At 40.4% G+C, this 13708-nt stretch overlaps 1 protein-coding gene across 1 annotated transcript in view; it reads right to left on the minus strand.

The window, feature by feature from the left end:
* Positions 1-13708, minus strand: part of SLC25A46 (solute carrier family 25 member 46) — a 130015-nt gene that overhangs the window by 85870 nt on the left and 30437 nt on the right. Inside the window, exon 3 of the mRNA XM_044064476.1 lies at positions 3557-3614. Coding sequence (XP_043920411.1) covers positions 3557-3614 — 58 coding nt within the window. The remainder of the gene's footprint in view (positions 1-3556; positions 3615-13708) is intronic.

Raw genomic sequence — 13708 nt, forward strand, 5'->3', positions numbered from 1 at the left:
TATAAAGGGATCACAGTGGCTGTCCTCCACTTGGCTGGGACAAAGCCGGTACTCAGGCTTTGGTTGAACAGGGTGCCTAATGGTACTGCAAGTTCATGCCTGGGTTCATGTAGGATGCAGCCTGGGATGTTATCGGGTCCCATGGAGGCTGTATTTTTTGCCTTTGAGAGGGCAGTGATGACCTGTTCCCTAGAGATAAGGGGTGGGGGGCAGGTACTGGGGATGTCTTGATTTACTGATGGTGAGGACAGAGGGAAGAGGTTTTTGCCGAATCTGTCATCCAGTAGATAGGCTGTATCTACAACATTTGTGTAAGTGGTGTCCTTGACCACCAGTTCTGAACAGATCTGGATGCTTCCTTTGAGATTGTAGACATATGCATAGAAGGCCTTATGATTGTCTCTAGTAGATGTGGCCAATTTGGACTCAGAAGGTGGCTTTAGAGGGTTTCACTAGTGCTCTTATTTGCTTGTTCAGGCTAAGGAAAGATTGCTTCCAATTGGGCACCTGCTCCTTCTTGGTCCTGGAGAGCAATTTTTTTCCTTTTGTTATATAGTTTCTTTATTGCAGATGTCCACAAGACAGGTTTACTCTTCCTTGCAGAGGATGATTTTGTCCTGTCAGGGATTCCTGACTCCATGCATCTATATATATGCTCGCATAGTACTTCAGTGTACATATGGACATTGATGTCTGTTTCTACAGGTGGGGGAGGGGGCTGTGCAGCTGTTTATACCATCCCTCAGGAGACTGTAATCAGCTTTGGAGAATTTTTCTTTATCTGATCCTAGCTAGAGGGTGGTCAGGGGAGATGGCGACTTTGAAAGTGACCGTTTATGGTCAGATCTTACCAGGGAGGATGATACTGACAATGTATTTTAAAAACTAGCTCTAAAATTTTACCCAAGTATGTTTTGTGGGTTGTAGTCCAGCATTCAAAAAAAAAAGAGCCAAGGACTTTATTTTTAGTGTGTTAAACATAGCTACATGTCTCACACACAGTCACAATAAGATCAAAATTAACAACTCTTCTAATGCAAATTACAAAACATAAGTAACTCATTTACAAAGAAATCAGAAGTGTTCCTGCACGTACACAAATCAAGAGCTCAGCAAGTCAACTCAGCATTTCATATTATCTTTGCGTCTCCCAATGGATTACAGCACAATAGCCAGTTTATTATCAAATGAGAACTGCGTCAAGATTTTTTGAGTAATTTCATTTTTTTATACTACATCTAAAAGTAGCAATACCTTAATGCCAGATTTCCTAACATTCTGCCGAGGCTCCTTAACACCATGTATTAATCACACATAAAATTATTATACTCTACAGTTATTCTTTCAACTGTAAACAGCCTATCCAGTCACAACCTGATCAGCTCAAGATGCTCAATAACCTCTTCTACTTGCACCAATTTTAATGGGTGCATGCCCTTTAAAGGTGTTTTTTGTTAGTGTTTGGTCTCAGAGTTACCCAAAGAAATGCTAAGGTCAGCACATGAACACAGCTGAAAATGCTTTCCTACCAATTTGAAAAAAAGCATAACTTAAATGTTACATATCACGCTATGGTTTACACTACGTGAACTAGAAACTGAAAGACTGAGCAAATTTTCTGTCAGAGGCTGGCTGTAAGGTGCATACTAAAAATGCTATCTATGTGAATACTAGCTTTCAGCTGTCCAGATTTTCACAGAATGTCCAGATTTTTTACTCGTATTTTTGGTCTGCTTCTCATACAATTGTAGTTTTCTGGCAAATCACTGAGGACTGAATTTAGAAAATGATGGCAGACATTTCATTTTCAGACTTCATATCCTTTATAAAATTTATGCTAACACAAAACATTTTATTCTATCAACTTTTTAAATATTACTCTTACAAACTTAGAAAGTGTCCCTATTTTGGGGCCCTTGTCCAGACTTCTTGCTGTAAGAGGTATGATATACACAGGAGTCCATACATACAACTCATCAGCTGGGAGAACCCATTTTACTAGCAGTCTTGACATTTTGTCTAACTCTCAAATATGTTTCCCAACTGTTTTCATATAGTCTGCATCTCTCTCTCTTTGGCTCTTTCCAGTTTCCACTTAACATTTTCTCACACTGATTTTATAGTCAGACTGACTCTCTAGTTCTCCCAAGGAGATTCTCATTTCTCCTGTGGCTCCTTTGATGTTTCCTGTAGACTTTTCAAGAACTCTAAAATACTCCGGATGACTTTTCTAAATGGCAAACCTCATAACTTTTCTCCAAACTTTTAAGAGTCTCCCATTGATACAATTCCTAAATTATAAGGGAAATGCTTAATGTAATGAGCACACAAACAAGACAACCCAAGTTTGATACTATGCCACAGTGGTGACTGTCTATATGAACTGCATAGTAACAGAATGCAGCTGCAAGGTCAAGTCTTAGTAAGTCTTGTTAATGTGTAGGAATATGTTCATGGTCAGCTGTCTTACTTCCAGACATTTTCCAAGCGTGTTCATACAAAGCGTCAAACATTAGTTTAGAGAGACAGCACAGACAGTTGATTACTAAGAAACTGCAGGCTGCTACAACAGTAATAATGTCATACCCTACAAAAGTAGAATACATTTGTGCTTCTTTTAATATCTTAGTAGTAAGAGTCATATTCTGTACAATTGTCAAACATCTCAAATTTGTGTGCTCCTATTAGGATAAACAGAATAATGTCATATCATATATTTTTAACAGCTGGTGCACACATACAGCACAAACAAGCAAACCAGCACAAACGTCATTCTACAAAGAGTCATGTTTTGTATTCACATCTGTTACACAATACACACGCAAACTGCTTGAAGGACTTGTTATTTAGACCACAGAAATATTCATGATGTCATAGTCCTCAAGGAAATTAAGCTCGTGTAACAGCCTAAAACATGAATATTTTATCCAGTTACCAAACTGATAATTTCCACTACATTCAAAAGTCATGCCAGCAACTGTGGGTCAAACTACTGGCTCATCGCCCCTAGGTCTTAATTGCAAGAACGTCATACAACATACCCCAAAACTGAATTCCCAACACTATCATTCCATAAATCATCCTGTCTTAAATTTATATCCCCAGATTAATCGGATTACATCCCTCAACATTGTCTAATCTTGCTCTGAACCCAGTCACAGATGACTTACTAACCACACTGCTCAGAAGAAGGTGCCGTCTTTATACCTCCCCTTGGAAAAATGCTTACTGCTCTGTCCCTAGTATCGCCACAACACCCCAAGCCCAACACACAAATCCTGAAGTACAGATCACTGACATCTTGGCTATTTGGAATGCTGTAAACCACCTGCAAAAAATAACAGATAATTGATGGGCATTGCTTGTAGCCTACCATTTTCTTCTTCCACTTCTATGGACAATGAAAGTGAAGCAAGACAAAGGCAGTCATTGAATATATCATTTTACTTAATACCTCTAATATACTTCAGACATCTGGAGTTATTCTGACATAGTAAAGCAAAGTACTACCAAGTTAAAGTAGTGTGGAAACATAAAAGAAAAAGTCAATCCATACCTGACATTGACGGCGAAAAACAATACAAGGATGCGCCAAAACATTTTCTGTAAAAAGGCTTTGGAAAGAAGGGAAGAGAAAAAAATGGAAAACATTTTTTATTTGTATTTTACAATGGAAAAAAGGTCAGTCAGGAAAAAAGTATTTTACAGAATCATCTTACTATCTACTACACTGGTCTGAGTTTTTACAGATAAACTGACAAATGAATTTGTGAATTACATATTATACTCACCATTAAGCCTCTGAATTAGGTGTATGTAAACATTTGCAATAAAAATAAGACAAAGTTCTGCCCCGATTATATTATATAGAGAATTATGAACAGGTCTCTAATCATAACCAATTTGTGTGTTTGAAATGTGAATGCTAAGAAATTCACTTCAAGAACACGATGAAGCTTCCACTAAGAAACAAACTGCACCAAAAAAATATTTAGAGAATGGCAAGTGAAACCAAGAAACAAGTAACAGCTTCAACAGAAGAATTAACCTGAATGTTAAAACAATCTTATACAACCATAATAAGTCAAAACAATGAATAATAGCAGTACAGCCGACCACACTGCTGAGGCTGTAGCCAAGGATTGTGATGGCAAGGATGAGACTGCTTTGTGTGTGTGTGTGGGGGGGGGGGGGCACTACCCCCTCATCAGCAGACAGCCATCATGTTTTCCATGACAGGCCAAGCCACATCACGTGGTGGAGGCTGCTGTCAAGTGAGAAGAAGGCAGGTACACAGCCAGGATGGAAAACCTGTTGGAGCTGACTGCAGATTCACTCAACCACCCAGCCACCAAAGGAGAGTTTCGCAGTCTACTGGCCAGATTGATTATCAGGTGATGGAACACACCTGTATCTCTCTGGACTGCAACAGCAGGAGGTATTACACTGCCCAGCACCAATCTGACCTCATATGTTACAACCCATACCCCGAGCATGGTCCAAACCTCCCCAATAACATTTTTTTGCTCAGTTTGTCTTTGTCCAGCGCACATTTCCCCATCCTAGTCTGGTCATATCTGCCCCCATCTGTGTGGACTGTTCTGTCTACATCTATCCCACACTCTTACTTATTGTCATTCTACCCTTCTTTACTTAACACACTTTTCCTCTTTTTTTTTTTAAGTAACAAAACAAAAGGGGCCCTGTCCCTACAAAAAAGTTGCCATTTATTTTTTTCCTCCCAGCTTGCATATTTCTACTTGATGTCCTTTTGGGCATCCCGCTGCTTTCTAATTTCCTCTTTTCCCCCTTTCCTCCTTATTTATGTATCTGACAAGTGTTCACAAATGAGGCCACCATAGCACTACAGCTTAAAACAGTAGTGTTATATTGCTATCTGCAGTGCTTTGTGCTACCCTGCTGTTGTACAGGTTAGCATATGCAGCAGGGACACTACCTACACATTTAGTTTTGGGATGTATCAGTCTGTGAGTTCATATTTTTGGTTCTCTCACAAACCATACAATGAGGCACTCGTCCACCCTATCCACTGCATATTACATGTCCATGTATGTTTTTCACTACAGGTTTGTGCTTATTTGTGAACTGTTGCATGACCCATTTCTGCATCCTGACGTGTAGCTGGCTACACAGAAGTGCTAGGTGCCTCAGAATGCATATATAATGACTGTATATGCTGCCTCACGGGACCATTTAGTCATGCTACTTTTCTGCAGGAACACACCATCTCTTTATAAACCCCAGACAGTCTCAAATCATACCAGACATTCAGTCTGTCAAACATTTTTTAAAATTGCCAGTCAAAACATTGCGGTGGTAACCCAAGTAGTAATAGAACATAGCGTTTATATAACTTTGGAGATAAACAAAAACAGAAAGAGCACAGCCATAAGGCAACACTCATCCATAGTTCTGGTACAACAATTTTCTGCATATCTGGAACCTTTAGAACGGTTTACATATGGGGACGTACTGTTAATGTAGGACTTCTTTATAGGGAGTCTGGTTGTGTTACACATTTTTTTAACGAATATCATTTTAATTACAAGCTCAACAGGTGTTTAGTTCTACTGCATAGGTTATACTTCTGGAATGTTAGTACTGTTTTTGAAAGAACTTTTACGTGCAGTTATATACAAAGGAAAAAGAAAGAAATGCATACTAACTTTACCAGCTGCAATCCTCGTGCTTTTTTTTTTTTTTTTTTTACTATTACAATAATACTCCACTGACAGAGAAAGGACAAAAATTTCAAACCAACACTTCATTTCTTAAGTACTATAAGCAGCTACATGTTCAATTAATATTAACACGACTTTTTATAATTACTTTAAGATTATTATAATATTAATTCAAACCATCAGTTGATTCACATGATCGGATTATGAGGGAATCTTTATACAGAGTGATGAAAGTGCTCAATAACTGGTTGTTTTATAGCTCTTGGAAAATTGGTGTATTTGGTTTTGTTCTTTATTCCATCTGGACACCAACAAAATTAATTTCATTACTTGCTAAAAGCATGGAGCTCAATCAGCAGCTGAAGCCAACAATAAATCAGTACTGAATAATCCACACAAAACTGACCTGACTTCTAAAAGGAACACCTTCAGCAGTACAAACAACACAGCTTTCAACTGTAAATCTAATGGTGCTGCATGAAATTAAAAAAAACACTGCACACTGTGCACACCACAAAACAGCACTGCAGTTTAAAATACCACTAAAATTACCACACAAAATGTCTGCTTCTTTACAGTTTCACCAAAAATTAAAATGCCATATTTTAACTACTATTTGTACCCTGAACAGACTGAACTGCAATTTATTCAAATAATGAAACTGACAGTAAAATGCTGCTACTTTTTTCTCAATTTACAACTACAAAAAGCAATCTGTTGAAATAAATGGAGTCCACATCTCCAGGAGAAAATGTGGTTTACATACAAGCACCACACTACTGATCTTAGAAGAAAAGATAAACAAACAATATCAACCAGGTAAATGTCTTGCTATGTCACTGCCAGATTTAAAGTCCAATAGTACACAAATACAAATGCTAATCAACTCAATATTTACAGTATCATTTAACATTAAAAAATGTCTGCACTTCTGAAGCCTTTTTCTAAATTTACAGTCTTCATATACAAAATGAAGTACAAATAAAAGGCAATATAAAAAGAACCATAAAAACGCATTTGCAGTTTATTTTTATAACTTTCTTACAAACAAAATATTAATAAGCACAAAGTAATGCAATCATGTGACTACTAACCCTACCAATATTACCTACAGTCTATGACAATACTTTCACAAAACCCACCAATAAAAAGAAGATGCATTAACACTATAAGCCTGCTTATTGAAAGAAAACGACATTTAGCAAATTCAATTCTAAACACTGAAAGAGTACTGCTATGCAAAACAAAGAAAGTGTGCAGCATCAACAAACATACCCTGGAGGGAGATCGAGAAAGAAGGCAATAACAGCTTGAACAAACTTTGCTGTCATACTTTAGTACATACACATCTACACACACTATTTCCTAAACTGTTCTTTTATTAAAAAGGAGACTAGCCACAGATCAAATTAAGCACAGATATCAGTTCTTAAAAACAGAACATTGACTAATTAGATTTAATGAAAGATGCATCAACTTATGAATTACTGCAAGGGAAAAATGTCCAAACACCTACCCAACATGAAAACTTATTACATTTCAGCAAAAACTGGGAGTAACACAAATACAAGATCGAGAAATAAAGCTATACCTCAACATAAATAGGACTTGATGGCAAGACGTAAACCAATCAACCCAGTTTTCCCTCCATTTTCTACATGGGGTTGGGGTGTTGTGCCAGCTGTTGCCATTTCTCTCAATTCAATGTCACTCTCAGACCTTCTTTGACTCTCTCGTACAATTCATCCACCACTTTGCTGGATGCCTTCATTTCCTCTTGCCTTCCTCCTGTTTGCCCCAAATCTTCTTATTGCCTTCAGCTTTTCTGCCCTTTATGAACTCTTCTCCAATTGGAGCCACTTTGGCATCTGCTCTTAAGTCCTCATTTTTTTTTGTTTGTCCTACAGTGTGCATCCTACCACCTCGTCTCAGGCACTTCATCTCCATCACCTCTAGCTTCCTCAACTACCCTGCCTTTACTGCCCAGGTTTCTGTACCATACACAGGGTTGACAGATTTCATATCGGCCAGGTAGAGACGACAAAAAAAAAACAAACAAAAAAAAAAAAGCTCTTTAATGCAGAACAGAGTTCCACATTAAAGAACAGTAGATCTACACTAAACATGGAGCTTCTCGTATACCGGCATACGGGCCAATCAAAAACCGCTAAACACAGAGCTACTTCTGTTTAATGCGGAACAGAAGAAGCTCCGCGTTTAGCGATTTTTGATTGGCCTGTATGCCAGGTATACGGGCCAATAAAAAAAAAAAACAAACAAAGTGGAGGCTGGCCGGGATTTAAACCGGCAGGGCGGGACTCGGGATCAGGCTGCTGATCTCGGGACAGTCCCGCCCAAATAGGGACGTCTGGCAATCCTGACCACACAGTAGTACTGGTCACACCACTGTTTTGTACATCTTACTTTTCAACTTATTTGACACTGTTATGTCATATACTACACCTGGCAAACTGTGGCAGTTGACTGCAGCCCCTCTGATTCTAGATCTGACCTCCTCATTCAGACTTGCCTTCACTGCAACCATCCCCTTCCAGATATCTGAAGCTGTTAACCTGTTCCACTATTTTTCTTTTTGTCTCAGCTCTCAGCTTTTTCGGATTTCCCCCATTTGCTGCCATTACAGCAGTTTTACCTGTACTCTGTTTCATCCAATTACCCTACCTTTTGCTGAAGTTCTTGCTCAGACTCTGCCTATAATGCCACATTGTCTACATAGAGCAACTTTGTTGATGCCTAGCACCTGCTTGCTAACATATTCCATCACCAATATGAACAGCAGTGAGATCAGAGCTGGACCCTGATGCACACCCACTCCCCCAGGGAACCCCTATGCAATCCAAACACTGCTCGTACTTGAGTCATTGGGTCCTTCCATAGCTTGCACTAATTCTACCAATGTTTCTGGGACTTCAAACCACTGCAGGATTGCCCAAATCAGCATTCTTGGGACCTTGCCATATGCTTTTCAGGAATGCCCAGTTAGACTCTTTTCATTGCTAGATTCTTCTCAAGTTATCTGTCTCACTGCAAACCACTGGGTCAGTTGTGCTGCAACCTGATATGAATCCAAACTGTGAATTTCCCATCTTACAGTCTACTACTCTGCCCATTCGGTTACCAATCACGCTCTCCAGAACTTTCATGCAATATGACAGGAGTTAGATACCTCTGTACTGCTCACAGTTGTGAAAGTCCCCTTTGTGCTTGAGCACTGGCACTAGTATGCTTATTCTCAAATCATCTGGGATACACCTTTAGGTGGCACGGCAGACAGCACTGTCACCTCACAAGAGGTTTCTTGGTTCAATTCTTAGCTGGGGTACCCTGTGTGCAGTATGTATGTCTTCCCTATGTTCGCTTGAGTTTCCTCAGGGTGCTCCAAAGACATGCAGTAAAACTGGAAACACTAAATTGGCCACAGATGTGTGTGGGGCGTGAATGAACTACTGTGGCACGGCTATAAACCTTGACTCTAGGTGGTTGTCACTGTTGGAAATAACACCCCGACCCTATATGCAAAAATGGGAAAAAGGGGTTGTGGATGGATGGATGATCTGGGATATGCCTTTCTCTCCATACTGCTACGAGTATCCTTGGGAGACATTTCTTCCCTATCTCACTCAACATTTTCATCATATCTGCTGAGACCTCATCTAAGCTTGCAGCTTTCCCCTGACTTCATTTTCCTAAGCGCTGTTCTTCCTTCTTCTATGGTGGGCTTTTCCTCTTCTCTCATCATAGGCTGCATCTGAGGTATTACAGGTTATGTGAGATTTCCTTCATTCAGAAGCTAATGGAAGTACTCCTTCCATGTGCTTTTGAAGTCATGTGGAATGATGAGCAGATTGTTGCTGGCATCTGACCATCTTCTTTATCTTTCTGTTTTTGCCTAGCAACTTGATATACTTCCTTTGTGCCAACTACTGGGTCACGTTCCAAAAGCTCTTAGAGTACATCTGATGCCTTGTTCTTTACTACTGTAACTTGTTTCTTAGCCAACCAGTATTCCTTCCTAGCTTAGTCAGTCTTTTCTACCTCCCACTTTTTCCTGCCACCTTTCTTTTTTCTTTCTTTCAAAGACTTCCTGGACTTCTACATTCCACCACCAGCTTTCCCTATGCACCTTACTTTCATACTTGACTTCCACACACATCTGCTCTGTAGTCCTCATACATGCTGTTTTGTGGCACTGTCATTCTTCAACTCCATCTACTTCCTCTTCTTCTTGAGGTGCTAGAGACAGTCCTTGAACTGTTGTACTTTCTCGCCAGTCAACTGCTGATTCTACTCCATGCCCTTTCCTTACTAGCAGAAAGTTTACCAGAGTTGCATGTTGGCCACTCTTATATGTGATCCTGTGAATGTCTCACTTTCTGAACCATGTGCTGGTTACTATCAAACCATTTGTCAGGCAGAAGTCCAGAATGGCCTCTCTTTTATTCTTGTTGCCCCGACTATGTGGACCCAGGCAGTCCTCATATCCTGTTATGTTTATCCATATTTGCATAACAGATGGTCTGACCAGTGAGCAATCATCGAAGGGGGCATTGACGAACGTTGCCTTAAAGGGCTCCGTGAAATCGCACAGCCTCATCCAAGCATGGCGACGCATTGCAATGCCAGTGCCGGCCATTTTAGAAGAAGCCTCCGCTGAGTGTGAAATGAGTCTCATGGAGGAGTTCGCTATAGAAGTGAGAGTGACTAGCTTGGGGGAAATTTTATCGAACTCCCCCTTAGGCATAGACTCCTCCAGAGATTCAGAGTTCTTTGACCAAGTCTCGATGAAAGCAAGTAAAATGTTCCAGGTAATTCAGTGCTCTCAGGGAAAAGGGAGCTGAGGCAAAAGTGAGCTTCTCAAACCTGTCCATCGCTCTAGACCCCCTGTTCGACAGATGGACAGTAGAGCTCTGCTGCGCGAGCTCTTTTTTAAGTAGCAACTGTCACCACTATAGCGTCAACCAGAATACCCTTACTCCAGAAAACACGGTCCTCTGGGGGTGAAAGGACTTTATCTGGACATTTACAAACTGGTTCTATGGTGTCTGGCTCCTTCCAGGCCTGCCAGGTGACCAGGTCAACAACAGTGTCTGCTGGGGGGGGGGATTTACCCAGGTATAATATATACAGGTATGTGTGTGTGTGTGTATTATATATGTGTGTATATATATATATATATATATATATATATATATATATATATATATATATATATACACACACATACACACACATACACACAGACAGACAGACACAGACACACAGACAGACACAGAGACAGACAGAGACGGCAGACACACAGGCACCAAAACTTGAAGATACAACAGAAAAAAAACAGAAGTATAAAACATCAAATTTCAAATGAAATGCAATGGAAATGTATGAGGTAGTTAAAAATCCTATTTTTTGGGGAAAAAAAGAACAGCCAGTAATTTTCCAATATCTGCTTTATCCAGTTCAGGACTGGAGGGGAACTACAACCTACTTAAGGACTCCATGAGCGCAAAGCAGAGACTCTCATCCTAGATAGGATGCCAGCTCGTCACAGGATACTGATAAAACCAAAACTCCGTCTCCAGCATTAATGGACAAATATCATGCTACCCGCACTACTACAATTAATTTTAACTAAAAAAAACTCCTATGGGACACACAAGATTAAAAAATGATGAAGAAATATTTGCTAAATGCCAGAAATCTAAATGCTAAAATGGACAAAGTCGTCTTCTGCCTGGAAGATGTTGTCTATACCACTGGCGAAACTTGGTTAAAAGATCCAAAATATGTATAAGAAATTCCAGGGTAATCCACTCACTGCTACAAATCTAATGAGATGGGTGGCAGTGACCAATTTGTAAACAGCATTTAAAAGCAAGAAGCTAAAAACACAACCGTAACAACCTGGGACTAAAAATTGCTTGCATCAAAGGGATAACAGTACTATTAAGTATAACACTGCAGGAATCTGCCACACACCAAGACCCCTATACAGTGAGAGGTTTTCCAGACTAAATTCATGGAAGCAAATATCAATGAAAATTCAACACTTGTGGAAGATTACTTTTTGGTTGCTTTAGTTTTTGCACCTGCTCTAGGTGACCACCGAGTTTCATCTGCATCTGCTCAACTGGCCCATTCATTCCTCTAGGAGACAAGGGTCGTATGACTCATTTGCTCCTCCTTGTGACGAGGGCCGAGTAGCAAAGGTGTCTACCATCCATTCTGGAGGCAGGGGTTTTGTAAGTAAAGCCTTAACTCTATTGCCCATGCCCAGCATGCTACAGGGGTAGGTGTCAGCATGGGTATGCCACTTGTTTTTACAAGCATTGTACACAACAGCAGGCCTTGCCCCTACTTGAAGCAAGTACCTCCCTGGGGTTTCCAGTCATGGGACTATACCAGGAGGTGTACAGGCATTGCTTGGTCATTCCACCAGCACCCCATCCCCACCCCTGTTGGCTCTTCCAGCATCCATCCATTAACTGAATTAGGGCCGTCTGGGTTGTAGTCAAACCTTTACTCCTTGGCATCAATGTAGCTCACTTAATGGGGACTTCAGCAAGTAAAACAGTAATTGCATACACTACTCAAATAAATAAATATACACAGACATTGAGTATATTAACTAAAGTAGTTTAGAAAGTACAGTTGTGTAAAATCTCACCATAATGGTAGCCGTCATTCTCTTCACTATTGCAGAATTAGTTAAATAGACATTTTGGGATCTCTTGCCAAGGGTAGTCCAACGTCCCGCCATTATACCAAAGCCTTTAAGTTGCTAAGGGTATGCCAGACGTCACACGTATGCGCCCTGCATAGAGCATAAAGGGGACATCCGTATGTACCACCCTCAGAACTGGCAGCCCCGGTAGGAATGCCAGTCCACGGATAAAAGAGAAGTAACAAGCACATCCAAAAGGGAAAAGAACTGGGGGGGGGGGTGAATACTGCAACAGTGAACAGAAGGACATGTATCATCATGGTCCGATTTTACACAACTGCATTATGCCCTTCCATTTCACTGCTGCAGTATTCCTTACAATAGGGAGAGTGCAAAAGCTCAGAAAGGGCCCTAGCAAAACTAGCTCGAGCCCTGGATACTACATCCAACTTACAGTTCTTGGTAAAGGTATGCACAGAAGTCCAGGTTACTGCCTCAAGATAATAGAGTTAGTATCTAAACCCTTGAAAAAAGTACCAGAAGAAGCCACAGCCCAAGTAGAATGAGCCTTAACTGAAGGAGGAAGGTCCTTGCCAGGAAAAGAATAACAAAGAGAAATGGCTTCAGATATCCAAGAAGTAATCTGTTTGGAAACAGCAATCCTAAAGATCTAGGATGAAAAGAAACACGCTCTAGGGACCTAAACCTTGTCACCACAATAAACAGGACACGCTGGAGGGATAGATTCCTGTCCCAGAGACTTCCTATACTCTGGAACAAGCTACCCATCTATGGCAAGCAAAATTCTTCAATAGCACTCTTCAAGAAAAATCTTGATGAGTGGATGCAAAATAGGAAATACACCCCGGGGATCATTTCTGTGTCTCTGCTGGACAGTGGCACAGAAAAATAACTTTCTTGGGTAGCGTAAGCTATGGTACCTTGCTGGCTAGGCTTGCGTGGGCCCTTGGGCTGATAAGCCTAGTACCTACCTATGAACCTATAAAAAGCTGATCAGATTTGCGAAAAGCTTTGGTCTTATCCAAATAAAATCTGAGTTGTCTATGTACAATTGCACATCCAAAGTGTGCAAAACCTTCTCACTAGCATATTGAGAAGGGAAAAATGGGCAAATGAATAGACTGATTAAGAGAGATAACTAATTCACCACTTTGGGCATAAAAGGATTACTACGAAGGGGCACACTGTCCTTATGGAAAACTAAAAAAGGGCTTGAAGCTCAGACACCCATCTGGCAGAGGTAAGGACCAAGAAAAAAAAACAGTCTTCCAAGAACAATGTGGCAAGAAGTTGAAGCTGCAGGCTC

The sequence above is a fragment of the Protopterus annectens genome, chromosome 2.part2 (assembly GCF_019279795.1).
Source record: "Protopterus annectens isolate FY-2018-M chromosome 2.part2, PAN1.0, whole genome shotgun sequence".
NCBI classification, from domain to species: domain Eukaryota; kingdom Metazoa; phylum Chordata; order Ceratodontiformes; family Protopteridae; genus Protopterus; species Protopterus annectens.